At 51.0% G+C, this 20,308-nt stretch overlaps 1 protein-coding gene across 1 annotated transcript in view; it reads left to right on the forward strand.

Annotated features, from left to right (window-relative positions):
• FRMD6 (FERM domain containing 6) overlaps positions 1-16,218 on the forward strand; it is a 157,642-nt gene extending 141,424 nt beyond the window's left edge. Inside the window, exons 10-15 of the mRNA XM_063118167.1 lie at positions 2,822-2,890; positions 6,039-6,213; positions 8,366-8,704; positions 11,344-11,478; positions 14,592-14,683; positions 15,831-16,218. Of these exons, the coding sequence (XP_062974237.1) occupies positions 2,822-2,890; positions 6,039-6,213; positions 8,366-8,704; positions 11,344-11,478; positions 14,592-14,683; positions 15,831-16,115 (1,095 nt within the window). The 3' untranslated portion in view covers positions 16,116-16,218. The remainder of the gene's footprint in view (positions 1-2,821; positions 2,891-6,038; positions 6,214-8,365; positions 8,705-11,343; positions 11,479-14,591; positions 14,684-15,830) is intronic.
• The last annotated feature ends 4,090 nt before the right edge of the window (positions 16,219-20,308 follow it).

Raw genomic sequence — 20,308 nt, forward strand, 5'->3', positions numbered from 1 at the left:
GTTGGAGAGTGGAGCAGTGGGGACAGAAACTGCCCCAGAGAGCTTTGTAAACTGCCCAGAGAACTTCAGCTCTTGGGCAGTATTAAAAAAATATGCATTAAATAAATAAATAAATGCATCAAATAAATAAATCAAATAGAACTGTGGTAGAGAAAGGGGACTGAAATAGAGGATGTGAACAGCTACACCTTTAAACAGTAATCATAGAATCACAGAATCATAGAATAGCAGAGTTGGAAGGGGCCCACAAGGCCATCGAGTCCAACCCCCTGCTCAATGCAGGAATCCACCCTAAAGCATCCCTGACAGATGGTTGTCCAGCTGCCTCTTGAAGGCCTCGAGTGTGGGAGAGCCCACAAATCATGTTAGTGTCTTCTTTCACACCCCTTTGTGATGCAGTTTGATAGAGAAACATACCAGTGGTTTAAGGCCAGCTGGGTGATCTTGAACCCCTCCCCCTTTGCTCTGTATGTAAAAAAATATTCTATTGAATGTTCATTTATCTTTTTATTTAAAAACCCACATGCATGTACAGTTTTTTAGAAGTTGGGGAAAAAAATCACTCCAGGGAGGTGAGTTCGTGATGACAGAAGTACTGACCAATTGGCACTATGGCTTCTGCTGTGTGTGTGTGTGTGTGTGTGTGTGTGTGTGTGTGTGTATATATATAAATTATTTATTTATTACATTTATATTCCACCACATAGCCGAAGCTCTGTGGATGGTTTACAAAGATTAAAACACGGAACATTAAAAACAAATATACAAAATTTAAAAGCATGAAAAGAAATTATATACAATATCGATCCATCTATTCTGGGTCAATTAAAAACTCAGCATACGCTGTTAAATGCCTGGGAGAAGAGAAAAGTCTTGTCTTGGCACTGAAAAGATAACCTCGTCGGGGAGATTGTTCCATAATTGGGGGGCCACCACTGAAAAGGCCCTCTCCCTTGTTGCCATCCTCCAAGCTTCCTTCCGAGGAGGCACTCGGAGGAGGACCTTAGATGTTCAATGAGCTCTCAATCCTGGAGAGACTTTTTTTTGTCTGAAGAAAGCGTGGCGTGTGGGCTTCCACAGCAGCCCTATATCTTGAGTTATGTATGCCTGTATGCAGCCTTACGTTAAAGTCCTCTCGTGGCCCCTGGTCCTGAATCAATTTCCCAGAGCCCTGAGCCCTCCACGACTGGAGGAGGCTAACGTTGTCCTTACCTTCATGTTGATGCCAATGGAAGGTTTTCTTTTAAACTTCATTGTATGGGAATGGTGGCAATTTTCCTACACAAGAGACAGAAGTGGGGTTAGGACAATAAGAGATGGCAAATTAATTGTCATTGAAGAGGAACAGCTGGTCTGGAATGATCTGGAGCAGGGTGAGAATTACAGAATTTGTTTTAATCGAGGTGATTTGGATGAGAAACTTAATTGGCTTGCATCGCCTTCTGTGACATTTTTTTAAAAAAATCCTGGTAATTGTTTCTAAATCTACATATATACAAATAAATTAGTATGTGCAGACTTTATGTGGGCCAGGGGCCTTCATTCTTTTCAGTGCACGGTAAAGCCCCAGGACCTCTCTCTGGAGAACCTGTGCCCCGGCAATCTTTGAGTGGCAAGAGCCTTGATGGGGGCTAGCCAGAACTGCTGTCCCACCTGTTCAATAAGCTGGGGAGGAGCCCTGGCGCGGACGTTGCTAGCTTCAGTTCCCGGTAGTATTTGAAGAGTCGTCCTCTTCCAACAACCGAAAAGACGGCTTTGTACATGGACTTCACCAGATGGCCGACACCAAAATCAGATTGACTACATCCTTTGAAGCGAAAGGTGGCGGACATCTATACAGACAGTAAAAACAAGACCTGGAGCTGACTGTAGTTCAGATCACGAACTTCTTATTGCACAATTTAGAATCAAACTAAAGAGGATAGGGAAGACCCACAGATCAGTTAGATATGAGCTCACTAATATTCCTAATGAATATGCAGTGGAAGTGAAGAATAGATTTCTTTGGCCACATAACGAGAAGACAGGATACCCTGGAGAAGAGGCTGATGCTAGGGAAAGTGGAAGGCAAAAGGAAGAGGGGCCGACCAAGGGCAAGATGGAGGGAGGATATTCTGGAGGTGACAGACTTGACCTTGGGGGAGCTAGGGGTGGCGACGGCCGACAGAAAGCTCTGGCGTGGGCTGGTCCATGAAGTCACGAAGAGTCGGAAGCGACTGAACGAATAAACAACAACAACAAAAACCCAGGAAGTGTTTCCACCTGAGGCTTTGGAGGAGTCGCTGTGACTCAGGATATTCCCGGAGGGCGACCTGCAGCCCCTGGCTATATTTTGAAAGCCCTCTGCCAGTGAGCTGCCTGATGGGGAAGGAGAAAAAGGGGAGCTGGAGAAAGAGCGAGGATGAGGAAAGGGTGGAGCCAGATTTGGCTCCACCCATCACTGGCTTCAGCCCCGCCCACCCCTTGACAGATGACTCCTAAAGGGATGCAGCTCCAGACAGAAGAAAGGGTCATACCCCACATACACACCAGTTTATAGAATCATAGAATAGCAGAGTTGGAATGGGCCCACAAGGCCATCAAGTCCAACCCCCTGCTCATTGCAGGAATCCACCCTAAAGCATCCCTGACAGAGGGTTGTCCAGCTGCCTCTTGAAGGCCTCTAGTGTGGGAGAGCCCACAACCTCCCTAGGTAAAGGGCTGGGAGAGATGCAGCCATCCGATTCGGTGTCAGCTAACTCCTTTATATCCAGTGTCACGAGCACAGCACCAACCCCGTCCACAGAAAAAACCAGCATGATTCTCTCCCCTTCTCTTCCAGAATGTAAACAGCGAGAGGCACTTGTTGTACGACTTCCCTTGGACAAACGTGGGGAAACTCGTCTTTGTGGTGAGTAGGAAGCTCCCAAGGCCAGCCTCGCTCCGCCGTTGCTCGCTCAAGGTCTGCCCGCAGCACAGCCACTTGGGGCAGAACAGGGTGTGGGCTTAGGGGTCGCCTCCGTTTGCTCGCTTGGTGGCAGCTCCCTAACTAAAGCTGGGCCGTCTTCCGCTGCAAAGATCAGCCTGGAAGCTGGGTTGCTGTGGGTCGGGCCGGGGACGCAGCCGCGGCGGGGGAGGTGGCATGTGAAAGCGATGGGTGGGGGGAGGGTCAAGCACTCTCCTCCCCCCTACCCCTTTTCAACTGGAAAATGACACTCCCACCCCCCAGCATTGCCTTGGCGAAAGGGAAGACCTGTGTTGGAGGCAGAATGTGTAGGACCGAGCGGCTGACTTACCAGGAGCAATCTTATAGAATCATAGAATAGTAGCGTTGGAAGAGCTGGCTGGGGCATTCTGGGAGTTGTAGTCCAACACATCTGGAGCGCCCCAGGTTGAGGAAGGCTGCTCTAGTCCAACCCTCTGCAATGTGCAGGAAAAGCCAGTTAAACCGTCCATGAGAGGTGGCTGTTCAGCCTCTTCTTAAAAACCTCCAGAGATGTCTTTTTTGCTAAGTGTTAGCCGCTCCGAGAGCCTTTTTTGGCTGAGGAGCGGGGTATAAGTATGATAAATAAATAATAATAATAAATAGATGGAGAACCCACAACCTCCGTAAGTTGACTGTTCCCCCGTTGTACAGATCTTACCATCAGGAATTTTTTTCCTTATATTTAATCGAAATCCAGGTAGCCGTAACTTACGCCCATGATTTCAGGTCCTAATTTCTGTGGCCATGGAAAATAGTTCTTGGCCATCTTTCCTGGGGCATCCTTTTAGGTGCCTGGACACTGCTCACCTGTCTCCCCTCAGCCTCCTTTTCTCCAGACTGAACATCCCAAGTTCCTTCAGCCTGTCCTCCTGGATCCTCTTCGTTGCCCTCCTCTGAACCTGTTCTAACCTGTCGATGTCCTTCTGGAAATGGGGTGCCCAGGTGTGGCCTCACTAGCGCTGAGTAGGGAGGAATCAGGGCTTCACGCATCTTTGATACAATGCTTCTTCTAACGCAGCCCGGAAACGTGTTCGCGCCTGTTTCGCCCTGCTGACTCATGTTCAGCTTGCACGTTGGATACTCCCTGGAATGTAGGGTTATCATGCTTAGTGCATCTGTTTCTCGCCCTCCTTTCAAGAAGGTTAAACACACAACGGTCCTGTGAGGCAGGCTCGTGTTTCCCCCTACACACTCAACACAGCAACCAACGACATAGCATAGAGGCCCTCATTTTGACGTCAGCGCGGCAGGAGGAAGAACGGGGGATCATACAGTGCTGCTCATCTCGGGTACCATTTTGTGTGACCCTGAGAGTACAGCGGTTCGCCCAAAGCCCCCATAAGGAGCTTCTGTGGCTCAGCCCAGCGGTACCGTATTTCTTTGATTGTAAGACGCCATCGAATCTAAGGCGCACACTAATTTCAGTGCCACCAACAGGGGAAAAAAGCTTTGATTCGAAGAAAAAATAAATTTCTCCAATCAGCCAGCAAAGCAATTTTATGGTACATACATGCAGCGGAGGGGGAGAGGAACAGGGAGCGAGCGAGACACAGACACGCGCACCCACACGCACACGCATGGAGGCAGGTTACATGAATGGGAAGCAGGAACCAATCGTCCCCTGCCTGGGAACGGACAGCCACACATGCATTCAAAAGCTGGTCTGCACCATTCACACAGACGGGAGGGGGTGGGCGGGCGGGCGAGCCCAACCAGCGCTGCTCAGGTGATTCTTCCGCTTCCCATCTCCTTAACAGAGGTGAGGCTGAGCTCTTTGGAAGGCAACGTTTGAGATGCTCCGAGACGTTGCCCCTCTCCCCCCACCCGCTTCTCTCTCCACTCCCTTCTCTCTCGCTCGCTCTTCACCCCCTACCCTCTTTCCCCGCCTGTCCCGCTGCAGACTCGACAAATGTAATTACCGTATTTCTTCGATTCTAAGGCGCCATCGAATCTAAGGCGCACCCAATTTTTAGAGCTGTTACTTTAGGGAAAAATGTGCGTCTTAGAATCGAAGAAATACGGTAGTTTAAATCCACGTTTCCTGCATGTACACCCAGTATTTTATTTTTGTTTTAGTTTTTTTTATGCTCTGCTTCCCAGAATAAGAATAAAAAAACATTTTAACAGCAGATTCCAGTAAAGTATATACAAAACAATAAAGCCAGCACAAATAAAACCAAATGGCATAAAGCAGAAGAACCGTGAGCTCCGTGAAAGCAGGCAGCTCACCAAAGCCTTCCTTTAAAAGCGATCGTCGTCGTCCTCAGTCGTCTAAATCCGGAGGGGGGGGGACTCAGACGTCTCTTGGCAAGGTGTTGCACATGGGGGGGGCGCCCCAGGAGGGAAGCATCTCTGGCCGGCTTGCTGCCCAGGGCACGGCACCCCTCACGGGCCCACTCCTCAGGATCTGAAGGCGGGAGTCCCTGAGAAGACCCTGGCAGAAAGAAAGGGGTTCAGGGATCCTGCAGATCTCCATGGTGAGGAGGGAGGGGAGAGATCCAGGATTGGAAACAAAGCCCTATAAGGAGAAACTGAAAGAACTGGGCCTGTTTAGCCTGCACAAGAGAGGATTGACGGGAGACATGACAGCACTCTTCAAATACTTAAAAGGTTGTCCCACAGAGGAGGGCCAGGATCTCTTCTCGATCCTCCCAGAGTGCAGGACATGGAATAACGGGCTCAAGTTAAAGGAAGCCAGATTCCAGCTGGACATCAGGAAAAACTTCCTGACTGTTAGAGCAGTACGACAATGGAACCAGTTCCCCAGGGAGGTTGTGGGCTCTCCCACACTAGAGGTCTTCAAGAGGCAGCTGGACAAGCATCTGTCAGGGATGCTTTAAGGTGGATTCCTGCATTGAGCAGGGGGTTGGACTTGATGACCTTAGAGGCCCCTTCCAACGCTACGATTCTTTTATTCTATGATTACCAGCCAAGAAGCAGGCAGCAGGCTAAGAGAGGGTTGGCTGGAGAGCCGGTGGAAATCCGGTGGAGGCGAGGGGTCCGACCACAGGCCAGCAGGGCCACCCTAGCCTCTGCGTGCCGGCCGGCTGCTGCATGTTCCTTGTCTCCGCAGGGCAAGAGGTTCGAGATCCTGCCCGACGGCCTGCCCTCCGCCCGCAAGCTCACCTACTACACCGGCTGCCCTCTGCGCTCCCGGCACCTCTTGCAGCTCCTGAGCAACAGCCACCGCCTCTACATGAACCTGCAGCCCGTCCTGCGGCAGATCAGGAAGCTGGAGGAGAACGAAGGTAGCGGGGGGCGGGGGGGGGCCCTCTCTCCCGGCTCGGCCCTGCAGTTCTTTGGCCCGGTTCTCCCGCCCCCACCCCGCCATCTCTTCCTACTTGTGCCACTGAGCCTGCCAAAGTTCCTAGTCCTCAACGTCCTGTAGAGTCCATCTGCCCTGCCCCATGTCATTTGTGGCCTGCTGATGGGGTGAAGAGGGGGTGGTTGGAGGCGCGGTGGAGGGAGAGCCAGCTCTTTGCGTGCGTTTGGAGTGTTTGGTTATGGCTTTAGAAGCTGATTAGTTATGGCACAGACTGGGATTCTGGCACATAACTTTTTGTGTTAAGTCTCTGTCTGGGCCTTCCAGAGACTAGCAGAGGTTGCAGCGGTTCTCAGCCAAGAGACAGCAAAGACGTGAATTAAGACAAAGATTCATGTAGGTTAGAATAAACCTTTTTTACTGGCAAATAAATATATAATTTAGTTATGGCAGTACAGATACAAATACTTACAAACGGTCAGTCAATACAGCTCACATCAAGTTGGATAAGGGACAGGGAAGTAAAATGAACATGAAAAATACATTTACTTTTATAGACAACCTGTACAATGATGCAACTCCTTGCAACTCTTAATTGAAGACAATCAGTTAGACAATTATTCAATTATGACACTCAGTGTCCAAGTGTAGAGTTGACCTTTAAGTTTCTGCTGAGTCCTCTGTTCTTCCAGATCCTCAGCAATTAACAAAGCAATAAAAAACATAACCAAGATCCATTCCAGGATCTAACATGGAGCGCGTGGCGTCAAATCGCTGGGCTGCCTCCTTAGATGGGGCACGGCATTTCGGTCTAAGGGCCAGCGGGGTGGTGGCACAGAGTGCCGGGCCCCTTTCCTCCTGTGCCTTTTTAGAACGAATTGCCATTCGGAGTGGAGGAAGGACAGGCAGAGAGACTGCTTGGACCCGTTCACTTCTGCTCTTTTTTCCTTCTCTTCACTTCTAAGCCTTTATACGGGAGGACGGAAGAACGGGATGCTAAGTCATTCCAGGTCCGCTCCGTTCGTTTTCCGAAACTCCCTTCCCTTCAGGGGAAAAAGGCGGGGGATGAGCCGTCCGTAAGACGGGCCCTTGTGTTTTATTCTTAACTAGCAAAAAAGCCCGTCATACGACAGATGTATTTATTTTATTAGCACTTCTTTTAGCCAGTTCCCTCATTGCTGCATCATCCACAACAGTTTGTTTATGTTTGGGGGGGCATATTCGCTATTTTCTAATTGTGAGGAGGAGCAGTCTGGTGAGGAGGTTGGTGGGTTTTGGCCCCACTGCTAGGCCGGAATCTCCTGGCAGTTTTCTTTCTCGGAACTTGGAACTTCCCTAGGAGGGTGCAGTTCCGAGAAACATCGCTAGATGGCGCCAGAGGGCAAAACTATTTTCGGAACTTGGAACTTCCCTAGGAGGCCGCAGTTCCGAGAAACGTCATTAGATGGCGCCAGAGGGCAAAAAATATTTCTCGGAACTTGGAACTTTCCTAGAAGGCCACAGTTCTGAGGAACATCCCTAGATGGCGCCAGAGGACAGAAACTATTTCTCGGAACTTGGAACTTCCCTAGGAGGCTGTAGTTCCGAGAAACATCGCTAGGTGGCGCCAGAGGGCAAAAACTATTTTTGGAACTTGGAACTTTCCTAGGAGGCCGCAGTTCCGAGAAACGTCAGTTAGATGGCGCCAGAGGGCAAAAATTATTTCTCGGAACTTGGAACTTCCCTAAGAGGCCGTAGTTCCGAGAAACATCCCTAGATGGCGCCAGAGGGCAGAAACTATTTCTCGGAACTTGGAACTTCCCTAGGAGCCTGTAGTTCCGAGAAACGTCACTAGATGGCGCCAGAGGGCAAAAACTATTTCTCGGAACTTGGAACTTTCCTAGAAGGCCGCAGTTCTGAGGAACGTCGCTAGACGGCGCCAGAGGGCAGAAACTATAACTGGCTTGGAGGAGCAGTCTGGGCTTTTATAGAGATAGATCGTTTGGGGGCCTGTTCAGACAACCCACAAACCGCCGTGAGCGAGAAAAGGGAGTTAATAACAAGTGTGTGTGAGGGAGAGTGATGGGGACATGTCCCTGCGCTCCCAGCTGGGCGACCAGATTAGCGACGGCCGCTCCCCGCCCCGGCTTCCCTTGCAGAGAAGAAGCAGTACCGCGAGTCCTACATCAGCGATGCCCTGGACCTCGACATGGACCAGCTGGAGAAGCGTTCGCGCGCCAGCGGCAGCAGCTCGGGCAGCCTGACGCAGCAGCGCCTCTCCCGCCACTCCAGCGCCAGCCACGGCAGCTCCCACACCTCCGGCATCGAGGCCGACCCCAAGCCCCGGGAGCGGGGGGCCGAGGAGGACTTCCTGCTGGCCGCCATCCACCGGAAGCTGCGGGCCTGCAGCTCCGTCACCAGCCACGGCAGCTCCCACACCTCCGGCGTGGAGAGCGGCGAGAAGGAGCGGCTGGAGGAGGACTCCTCCCAGGAGGACGGTGAGCCCAGCGCCAGGCCCAGCGCTCGCTACGCCCCTGGAATTGGAGGCGGGGGGGCAGGGGGGGCTCCGATGTCAGCGGGGCAGTGGATCCGCTCCGGGCTTCAGCCAGAACCAGCCAAATCTCGAAAGGAGCTCTTTGTTTGTTTTGTAAACTGAAAAGCCAGGGCCGGTGCTACCATAGAGGCCACTCAGGCAGCCGCCTAGAGCGCCAAGGTCAGGGGGGCGCCGAACGCTGCACCCAGAAGCCGCTCTCCCACAGCGGCTCTGAGAGGGCAGCTTCCGGGCGCGCCGTTCCGAATCCGCCCTCCCACTTCACTGTTCTGGCCTCGCTTTGGCTGGGCGCCCACCCAGCCGAAGTGAAGCCACGCCCGCACCCCCCACTCCAGCGTCCTGGCTTCGCTTCGGCTGGATGGGCACCGAAGCGAAGCCAGAACGCTGGGGTGGGGGGGCGGGCGGGGGGCTTCGGAACGGCGCGCCCGGAAGTGGCTCTCCCAGAGCAGCTTCCGGCTGGGTCCCCCAGCGTCCTGGCTTCGCTTCGGCTGGGTGGGTGAGATGGCGTCCCATGCCCAGGTACACTGGGGTGGGGGTGGGGTAGGTGGGTGAAAGCCGCTCACCTGCCTAGGGCGCAAAATAGACTGGCACCGGCCCTGTGAAAAGCCACCGCAAGAAGGAAGGGATCCAGGGTGAAGGAATGGCCGGGGACCGCCTGCTTAATCGTGGGCGTCTTCTCGTGCAGCTGGCGGGGAGGGATGGTTGATGGATGGGAGCGTACTGGGAAATGATGGAAGCACTGGCTTCCCCAGCGGTTTCTGCCTCTTCCGATTGCTGCCTCCCTCCGCTGCTTTTCGCTATAAACCAATGAACACCTGGAGAGTTGTGCTCCTGCCTTCTTTGCCTTAGCCCCTGAACAAATTGGGGTGTGAAACTGCCTTTGCTTGCCAAGTCCATGTTGAATGCCCCCTTGCAGATGAGACAATGGGCCCGTTCAGAAAACACTTTAACCCGTGGCTTTAACAACGGTGGTTATGCCAGAAAGCCGGGCCATGTTCAGAAGACACCTTAAACCATGGCTTTAACCATGGTGAATAAGGCTTTTTGCTTTATTAACCGTGGTTAAAGCCATGGTTTAAGGTGTCTTCTGAACGCAGCCTGGTTTTCTAGCATAACCACCATGGTTAAAGCCATGGTTTAAGGTGTCTTCTGAACCCAGCCCGGCTTTCTGGCTTAACTGCCATGGTTAAAGCCGTGGTTTAAGGTGTCTTCTGAACCCAGCCTGGCTTTCTGGTTTAACCACCATGGTTAAAGCCCATGGTTTAAGGTGTCTTCTGAACACAGCCTGGTTTTCTAGCATAACCACCATGGTTAAAGCCATGGTTTAAGGTGTCTTCTGAACGCAGCCTGGCTTTCTGGCTTAACTGCCATGATTAAAGCCCATGGTTTAAGGTGTCTTCTGAACCCAGCCTGGCTTTCTGGCTTAACCACCATGGTTAAAGCCATGGTTTAAGGTGTCTTCTGAACCCAGCCTGGCTTTCTGGCTTAACCACCATGGTTAAAGCCCATGGTTTAAGGTGTCTTCTGAACGCAGCCTGGCTTTCTAGCATAACCACCATGGTTAAAGCCATGGTTTAAGGTGTCTTCTGAACCCAGCCTGGCTTTCTGGCTTAACCACCATGGTTAAAGCCCATGGTTTAAGGTGTCTTCTGAACACAGCCTGGTTTTCTGGCATAACCGCCATGGTTAAAGCTATGGTTTAAGGTGTCTTCTGAACCCAGCCTGGCTTTCTAGCATAACCACCATGGTTAAAGCCATGGTTTAAGGTGTCTTCTGAACCCAGCCTGGCTTTCTGGCTTAACCACCATGGTTAAAGCCATGGTTTAAGGTGTCTTCTGAACGCAGCCTGGCTTTCTAGCATAACCACCATGGTTAAAGCCATGGTTTAAGGTGTCTTCTGAACCCAGCCTGGCTTTCTGGCTTAACCACTATGGTTAAAGCCCATGGTTTAAGGTGTCTTCTGAACCCAGCCTGGCTTTTTGGCTTAACCACTATGGTTAAAGGCATGGTTTAAGGTGTCTTCTGAACCCAGCCTGGCTTTCTGGCTTAACCACCATGGTTAAAGCTATGGTTTAAGGTGTCTTCTGAACCCAGCCTGGCTTTCTGGCTTAACCACCATGGTTAAAGCCATGGTTTAAGGTGTCTTCTGAACCCAGCCTGGCTTTTTGGCTTAACCACTATGGTTAAAGCCATGGTTTAAGGTGTCTTCTGAACGCAGCCTGGCTTTCTGGCTTAACCACCATGGTTAAAGCCATGGTTTAAGGTGTCTTCTGAACCCAGCCTGGCTTTCTGGCTTAACCACCATGGTTAAAGCCATGGTTTAAGGTGTCTTCTGAACGGGGCCAATACTTCGTTACACGCAAAGTCAGCCTTCCCCAACCTGGCCCCATCTGGATGTGTGGGTCTACAACCCCCAGCATCCCCACCAGCAAGGCTGGTGGGGATGCTGGGGGTTGTAGTCCCACACATCCAGACGGCACCAGGTTGGGGAAGGCTGACTGACCTTAAGGGTTCTCTTCCCAACACAGCAACCCCGCTCTCCTTCTCCCACGGCCGGCTCCATTTCTTTCCCTCTCTCTGATTCAGAAATAGAGATGTTGGTGGACGACCCCCGAGACCTGGAGCCCACGAGCGAAACATCCTTGGGTGACGTGAGCCCCGACGTCTGCATCTACATTACGGAGGACATGCTGATGGCCAGGAAATTTAACGGGCACTCAGGTAACAAACGCAAGCTTGGCAGAAGCAAAGAAAGAAGAAAAGTACGCATCTTTCATTGTTTTAAGGAACTTGACAAAGCAATCCAAGATGCAGATATACCTAGCAGGGGTTAACATAAGAACATACGAAGAGCCCTGATGCTGGATCAGGCCAAGGGTCCATCAAGTCCAGCACTCTGTTCACACAGGGGCCAACCAGCCATCGGCCTGGGACCCACAAGGCAGGACATGGCGCAACAGCACCCTCCCATCCTCTATTGGGCCCTGGTTAGGCCTCATCTAGAGTATTGCGTCCAGTTCTGGGCTCCACAATTCAAGAAGGACGCAGACAAGCTGGAGCGTGTTCAGAGGAGGGCAACCAGGATGATCAGGGGTCTGGAAACAAAGCCCTATGAAGAGAGACTGAAAGAACTGGGCATGTTTAGCCTGGAGAAGAGAAGATGGAGGGGAGACATGATAGCACTCTCAAATACTTAAAAGGTTGTCACCCAGAGGAGGGCCAGGATCTCTTCTCGATCCTCCCAGAGTGCAGGACACGGAATAACGGGCTCAAGTTAAAGGAAGCAAGGTTCCAGCTGCCCATAAGGAAAAACTTCCTGACTGTTAGAGCAGTACGACAATGGAATCCGTTACCTAGGGAGGTTGTGGGCTCTCCCACACTAGAGGCCTTCAAGAGGCAGGTGGACAACCATCTGTCAGGGATGCTTTAGGGTGGATTCCTGTATTGAGCAGGGGTTGGACTCAATGGCCTTGTAGGCCCCTTCCAACTCTGCTATTCTATGATTCTCTCTGGGCAGTTCACGAAAATTAAGATCACTGGTACAACTGGTGCACCCAGGCTTACTGCCTCGAATACTGGAGACAGCACACAACCATCAGGGCTAGTAGCCATGGATAGCCTTCTCCTCCAGGAATTTATCCAACCCCCTTTTCAAGCCACCCAAATTAGGTGGTCATCACTACAGTGAGTTCCATAATTTAACTATGTGCTGTGTGAAGAAGTTTCTAACACTCCAGCCGCTACACCACACTGGCGCTCAATAACGTATTCAGAATAGTTGTTTTTAAATGGATATTGTCTGTTTTTGTTTGCATTTAATGCTTTTTATGGTTTTAAATTTTGTATATTTCTTTTTAATGTTCACTGTTTTTAACTTCTCTAAACCACACAGAGAGCTTCGGCTATGGGGCGGGATATAAATGTAATAAATCACCATCATCATACAAAATTACAGAAGTATCCATTTAAAAGATAACAGAAAAGGTTAAAAGGAAATTGTATAAATCCCCAAATATAACAGAAGTTGAATATAAATACTGATATCACACTCAAAATTAAGACAATGAAATAGCAGTCAGAAATGTCCATCGATTCATTGCGTACTTAGATTGTACATATTCCAAATACTATTCACATATTCACAACACACTATCGAAAAGAACACCTAAAGGACAAAAAAAGTAGGGCTGTGCACAGACCCCCTGATCCGCTCTGGATCCCGATCCGCAACTTCCGGATCGGGTCTGCCCCGCCCCGATCCATCTATGATCCGATCCGCTGCGGGCAGGGCCGGCACTACTGTTAAGGCCAACTAGGCAGCCGTCTAGGGCGCAGACCTCAGAGGGGCGCAAACTGCCCCCTCTCCCCACTCCTGGGGTCAGAGGTTTTGGGGGGGTAGGGTCTTGGCTTGCGTGCACCCCCACATGGCTAGCCTTTTCCTGCAGCTGCAATCAGAGGCCCCGGAGAAGCCCTGCTCGTTTCTGCTGTCCGCAGTGGAGAGGGGGTTGCTTGTTACAAAACCCTCGGAGACGGTGCGGAGGAGATGGAAGAGAAGCAGCGTGGGGGACAGCCGAAGGATCTGTGGGCTGGAGAGGCAGGCGTGGGGGACGCAGGGACAGGCAGCCCCCGTGAAGCAGCCCCCCCCGGTGCGCCGCCTTCCCCGTTGGGGGCTGCAGCCACTGGAGACTGAGCGGGGACTGCAGGGCAGAGACCACCCCTCCTAGCCAGCCACCCAGGGTTCGTTCGCAGCCCCTCCTCACAGGGTGCAGAGAGGTACGGAAGCAGCTGCACGGTCAGGGGCAGAAGCGGTGTGCCCGGCCTTGCTGCTCACCCTAAAGGAGGCTCGGACGGGCTGCCCTTCCAGAGCTGGGCGGGAGGGGAGGCCATCGGGGAGGCATGGAAGAAGTGGTGCCCCCGGGCTGCTCCTCAGAATAAGGGGTGGGGCTGCACCCCCAATAAGCTTTGGGACAGCGCAAGTGACACCCCCTCACACACCCCACCATGAGGCAGCCCCCCTTTCCACCCACGCCCAGAGCTTGCCTTGCCCAGGGCGCAAAATAGTCTGGCACCGGCCCTGGCTGCGGGGCACTGGATCCGAATCAGAGCTCCGCGGTGGCAGCGCCAAGTAAGGCCCCCCTCAACACTTACCTGCCTCTGTCGCGGACTGGTGGCGGCTTCAACTGAGGCCGAGGCCTCAGTTGAAGCCGCCGCCGGGCCGCGACGGAGGCAGGTAAGACCCCCTGCCCCCCTTACGTGGCTCTGCCGCCGTCACCACAAGGCGCCAAGTAAGCCCCCCTCCTGCCACACTTACCTTTTTTTCAGAGCTCCGGATCGAGGCGAAGGATCCGCTTTGTCTTGATCCGCTTCGTCTCGATCCGCAGCTCCCCTGACCCGATCCGTCTCCGCCTTTGTCGGAGGCGAATCAGGACGCTTCGCTATCAGTTCTAAGAACCAAAGAGCACATCCCTTAAAAAAAAGATCGCCCGTGAAGCACAGGGAGCGAACACCAAAAAATAACCACCAAAGCCAGGTCATTAAACTATCCATATGCACAGATAAATATTGACCATCTGTGCACAGAATGCTTTTCAAGGATAAATTAGACGTTTCCCGGCTCAAGGTATAATTGCCTCGTCTCATGTTCTGTAAAACCAGCCGGCTGCTGGCAAAGGGATGGAATTTTTCCAGGAGGATGTAAAAAAGTGAACTTCGAATGTATCATACCGAAAGCAGTACTTGCAGTACCATAGAAACTGCACCACTCTTGAATAATCGTGACTCATACCCTTTGGGGTTTTTTTTTCCCTCTCTCCCTTCCTTGTTGTATAATTCAGGTCTAGTCGTCAAAGAGGTCAGTTCGTCCACGTCCAGCTCCTCGGAGACGGTGGTCAAACTTCGTGGCCAGAGCATCGATTCGTTGCCGCAGGTTTGTGAGCTGCGGCAGGAAAATTGAGCTGTGTTATTCTGACTTGCAAATGGATGTTCAGGAATAGATGCCGGGTGCTTTTCGGGGAGGGGGGGGCAGGCGCCATTTGAGGGGGGGGCAGGCGCCTTTTGAGGGGGGGGCAGGCGCCTTTCGGGGGCTCCGTAGCTATTAGGAGGCTCTGAAAAGGGTCAAATTCAGCTTGCAAACAAGTTAAATGTGACATTATTGGTGTTCCATAGTGCTACAGATGACATGTTTTCCTAAATGAATAAATAAATTGGGGGTGGGGGGGGTGGCACGCAGGTTGCAAGGCATGTATTGCCCACACTTATTTTACATTAACAAGGCTGGAAATAGTTTTAGATGCCGTGCTAAGTTAAAAAAAAAAGTCAATCGTTGGGCAGAGAGATTCCGCAGCATCTCACATTATGACCATGGAACCCATGACCTAGGGAGGTGGTGGGCTCTCCCACCCTAGAGGCTTTCGAGAGGCAGCTGGACAACCATCTGTCAGGGATGCTTTAGGGTGGATTCCTGCATTGAGCAGGGGGTTGGACTCAATGGCCTTATAGGCCCCTTCCAGCTCTACTATTCTATGATTCTAAGTTACAGGAAGCCAGATTCCAGCTGGACATCAGGAAAAACTTCCTGACTGTTAGAGCAGTACGACAATGGAATCAGTTACCTAGGGAGGTTGTGGGCTCTCCCACACTAGAGGCCTTCAAGAGGCAGCTGGACAACCATCTGTCAGGGATGCTTTGATGTGGATTCCTGCACTAAGCAGGGGCTTGGACTCGACAGCCTTATAGGCCCCTTCCAACTCTACGATTCTCCATGAATAGAATACCTCCCCCTTTTTGATCTGTTACTGTCCTTTAAAATTTTTAACATGTTTTTAATTTTACTGTAGGTTTAATTCTGTTTTAACTTTTTGTAAATTTATTTTTATATGTTTTAATTGTACATGTTTTAAATTTGTAAACCGCCTTGAGTCCCAGTACTGGGAAAAAGGCGGTCTATAAATAAATATAATAATAGTAATAATAATAATAATAAATAGGACATTCTTAATGAATAATGAACAGTCCTTGACTTGATGTTGTGATTTGCCCTTGAAACGTTGGCTTGAACGTCTTCTTTCCTACAGACTGTCTGCAGGAAGCCAAGGTCCTCCACCGACCGGCACAGTCTGAGCCTGGACGACATCCGTCTCTACCAAAAAGACTTCCTGCGGCTGGCGAGCCTGTGCCAAGAGACGGCGCAGAGCTATACCTTTGGGTGCGGCCACGGACTGGCTGAAGAGGGCCTCTACTGCAACGGCTGCTTAGCACAGCAGTGCATCAATATCCAAGACACTTTCCCCGTCAAAAGGACCAGCAAATACTTCTCCTTGGATCTCGCCCACGAAGACGTCCCGGAGTTCGTCGTCTGACGCCCCCCCCTCTCCCCGGGCCCTCTCGAGAGACAAGCCAAGGATGCGCTGTTGTTTCGTGACCTCTTTCTGGTGCCATACAGGGATTCTCCCCCCCCCCCCCCCCCCCCCGGCTGTGTCTTTTCTCAGACGCTCACAATCAAGGCCTTGTGGAAACAGTTGCACTTTTACAGATGCCCTTTGCTACCGGTGGATTCTCGGTGGGGCAGAACTCGATCTGAGCGTAAATCAGATGGATTTAGAAAACCCAGGTCTCTTCTTTTGGAAGTAGCTGCTCGTTCTCTGTTACTTTGCCAGAAAAGAAAAGAAAAGCACAGCGTCGTTAGTTTCTACGTTTTAGTTCTTCATCCGTAGCCTCCCGGAAGTCTTCCCAGCTGTGGATACCACGCCGTCTTGCATCACGTTTGCAGCTTGGTTTGGCTTCTGCCGTTGTGGTGTGGATGTTAAATGTGAGGACGTCCACCTAAATCTGTTTTTTTGTTTTTTATTAGTATTCCCCCCACTTGTGGGACCGCGTCAAGCCAAAGAAACACACACGTCCCCAAACGGGTGACGTCGAGACAAAGCCGCCAGCAATAACTAACCCAAAGGATACTGCGAGCGTCGAGAAGACGGTCGGAGGGCCAGCGCCAAATTGCGATTCGACCGACCCGACTTGGGACGCCCCGTTGCTTCCTCTGCAACGCACAAAAGTATTTGGACCGCGATCCACGCAGAACCTCCGTCTGATGCTTTGTGAAGTTTACGAAAGAAACAAAAAACATTCTGAAAATGGGATTTGGAAAGCTTCTGGAAGCTTTTTTTTTTTCCGTTTCTAATGAGAAAAAACTCTAAAGAACAAATAATCTAGAACAGCCTTCCTCAACCTGGGGCGCTCCAGATGTGTTGGACTGCAACTCCCAGAATGCCCCAGCCAGCAGCGCTGGCTGGGGCATTCTGGGAGTTGCAGTCCAACACATCTGGAGCACCCCAGGTTGAGGAAGGCTGATCTATAAGGATGTAGCAATAAGATTTGCTGACCAAAGTACCTTAAATTAGAGAGGGAGGAAGAGAGAGAGAGAGAGAGAGAGAAAGAGAATATATAAAAATACGTATATAAGTCTATAGAGAGGAGTATATGTTTAATGGATGTCTGAACCTAAAGACCCCATTTTATGTTTTATTTTGATGTTTCTGTTTTAAATGCCTTTTGTAGAAAGAGTTAACTAAGGCCTTGTTTCTTTCACAGTATATATATGTATAGACAATCGTGTAAGTGCTAAGCTGACGCATGGTGGAGAAAACCATCTCCCTTCTTGATGTCTGGAGTAAGGGGATTTACTCTTGCATTACAAGCATGGCTCCCCTAAACCCGGCCCTAGTAAGATAGTTCTTTTTTGAACTGGGTTTTCCATGTAACTTGAGACGTCGTTCCCCCCCGGCCCACCCTCTTTGGGAAGGAGCGATCCAGTGGCAAAGGACAGAATCACGGCTTTCAGTGGGGCCGCTACGCCCCTGTTTCCGTCGCAGCAAAAGCCCCGCTGCCGTCTTCTGAGTGTCCTTTTTCAACCTCACACCTGCGGCCTGCACTCCTTGGCTCACGCTCGCCCCGCGCGAAGCGTCGTGGAGGGGAAGGCGTTTGTGCCAACGTGGCGGCCGCGGGGCAGTGCCGACGGCAAGGTTGTCCCGTGCCACGTTGGTTTCGCTCTTGCCGCGACTGTCCCATCGACTGGCATCTCGCGGGCCCAGTGGGCGTGAGTGGCCAGCTGTTCCCAGCTGAGCAGATCAAAGAACAGCCCATCTCTTCACACTGGGCTTCAGGAGGGGCAGCGGTCAGAAACACGACCGACGCGGCTCCTACAATTCCTTCGCCGCCGCAACAGAACCGCCTGTCCGTTCCGGGCTTTGAACCTCTGCCAGGTTAAGAGCATGGGAGGATGAAAAATGGCTTTGACTCTAACCTCGCCCAACACTGTGCTCTAGGCTCGCCTCTGCTGTTACACTAATTTACAGATGCACGTGAAATTCTCCCGACGGTGATGTTTGCATGCGGCAAACGCATGCTTGGCTGCCCTTTTCATATACTGGTATTTATTTAGAGCCTCCTATGAAATGAAATCTCGTACAGGCACACGCTGCAGAGAGCTGGAATTGGCCGCGGCTCCCTGGGTTTTGTGAACATGCAATGGCAAATGCTTTGTGAACATGCAATAGCAAACGGCATTTGCTGCTGCGTTAACATTTTAGAGCGGACTGTTGCCTAGCTTTCCGACCGGTCTGGTTGCCAGCCAATGTCCTGGTGGCCGACTTTTTAAAGCTCCAAGCCCAGACCATCTGAGAAGTCCTGTGTGGATTTAACCTTCTTCTGGAATAATTGCACCACTTTCAGGAGCCAGGCAGCAAGGAGCTGCTGTACCATTTGGAAAATAGCAGCCGTGGCTTGTTTTGTTTTGTTTAAATGGGTCAGGATTATCCCCTATTAGGAACTGTTGTGGTGATACAATACCTTCAAGCCATTATATGGGGGGAAGCATTTTTAAAAATATATATAAATGATTCACAGCACAATGCCTTTTAGGGAGCAAGAGAGAAAAAAGCAGAGAAATATTTTTGAGGATTTTTGTATTCACAGCCATAGCGTTGCCGTATTTTGATACACTGTCTTTTTCTAACTGGAGACTTTCTTAAAATATAAATATATAAATATATATATATATATAATTATTTTATAAAGCTAAAAGCGTACAGATATTTTTGTAAAGAGGCATGAACAATTCCTCTTTTCCCCCACCTTGTGTGTGTGTGTGTGTGAGAGAGAGAGAGAGAGATCAAATTTTGAGAGATCAAAATGGGGCTAATCAGTGTTACTCTTGGACCAAGAGAGCCTGTATATAAAACGCCCTCTTCCCCAACCCGGTGGATATGTTGGACTACCACTCCCATCATGTCCAGCCATCAGTTGTAATCCCACACATCTGGAGCGCATCAGGGTTAGGGAAAGCTGGTGCAAAAGAACCGAAAAGGAGAGAGATTTCGCTCCAAACCTTCTCCGCCGTTCGCTTTGCACCGCGGCGTCCGGTGTGTCTCTGCCCTGCCTGGCTCTGCTCTGGCATCCAGGTGGTATTTATCTCTTTGTATCTGTTAACTGCTGGTAGCTGGTGTTTACGGCTCGCTGCTGAAAGTTCGCCTTGTTACACAGGCGAAGTCTTTTGTGTGAATGGTGGAGGGGGGGGCACGGGACCTGAGCGTTCAGTCGTTAATTCTCTCACTGCTAGACCCCCTCCGGTTTGGGACATTCCCGGCTGCGGGGCCTTTGCAAAGGGAGAATTCAGCCCCACTCATCCCAACCAAGTATGGTGACCAGGCTTGGCCCTATGATTGGGCGGAAGGAGGCGATCACCTCGGGCAGCAGTTTCTGGGTGGCAGCACTGGCCCACCTCCCAACCTTCCTTGCCCAGTTCTTCCCTTCTTTCTTGCCCCCCCCCTTCTAAACTAGCCTGCTGCCCTCCGGTGTAGTGGAGCGTTGGAGATTTAACTGTCAGTCGGGCACATGGAATGGCGAGGAGGCGCCATCTTGTCCCTTGCCAAAGGCAGCCCAATGTCTCGGTGACCAACCAATGTCTTGGTGACCAACCAATGTCTTGATGACCAAACTCTTTGGTTTTTTGCCACAATATCCGTCTAGTGGACCCAGTGGATTTTGCAAAGCCAAAGGAGACTCATATTTCTGTTCCTTGTATCGTCTTGTCATGTGGGTTACTGTCAGGGGTGGCTCGTGTCTGCAGGCAGAGGAGGGCTGTCCGTTGATCAGATATTTAGGTCGGAAAGGAAGGAGCCCATCCTTACGGTCCGTGGTCCTCAGGGTGGCCTCCGTGCAGGACACGTGCCGATCAAGGGTGCTGCTGATACCGACAAACGTGGTTAGTTGATTCACAGGACGTTGTGTTGGAGAGTGTAGATGAGATTGTAAAAATCAGCCCTTTCTTAGAATTGGGACTCTTGCAGTGCTGCATGATTGCATGTCTGCTTGCTAAGTTTACCCAACGTTTTGCTTCACGTCCTTTGAGGACGAGGTGATAAAAGGCGCAACAGACTGAGTCACCCGGGCCAACCTTTCAGCTGTCAAAGACCTTGTGACTCCAACGAAATTCCTAGATTCTGAATGCCTATGGAACAACTTCTCTCTTTTTTATTATTACCGACCTGACGTTACC

The sequence above is a fragment of the Elgaria multicarinata genome, chromosome 2 (assembly GCF_023053635.1).
Source record: "Elgaria multicarinata webbii isolate HBS135686 ecotype San Diego chromosome 2, rElgMul1.1.pri, whole genome shotgun sequence".
NCBI lineage: Eukaryota > Metazoa > Chordata > Lepidosauria > Squamata > Anguidae > Elgaria > Elgaria multicarinata.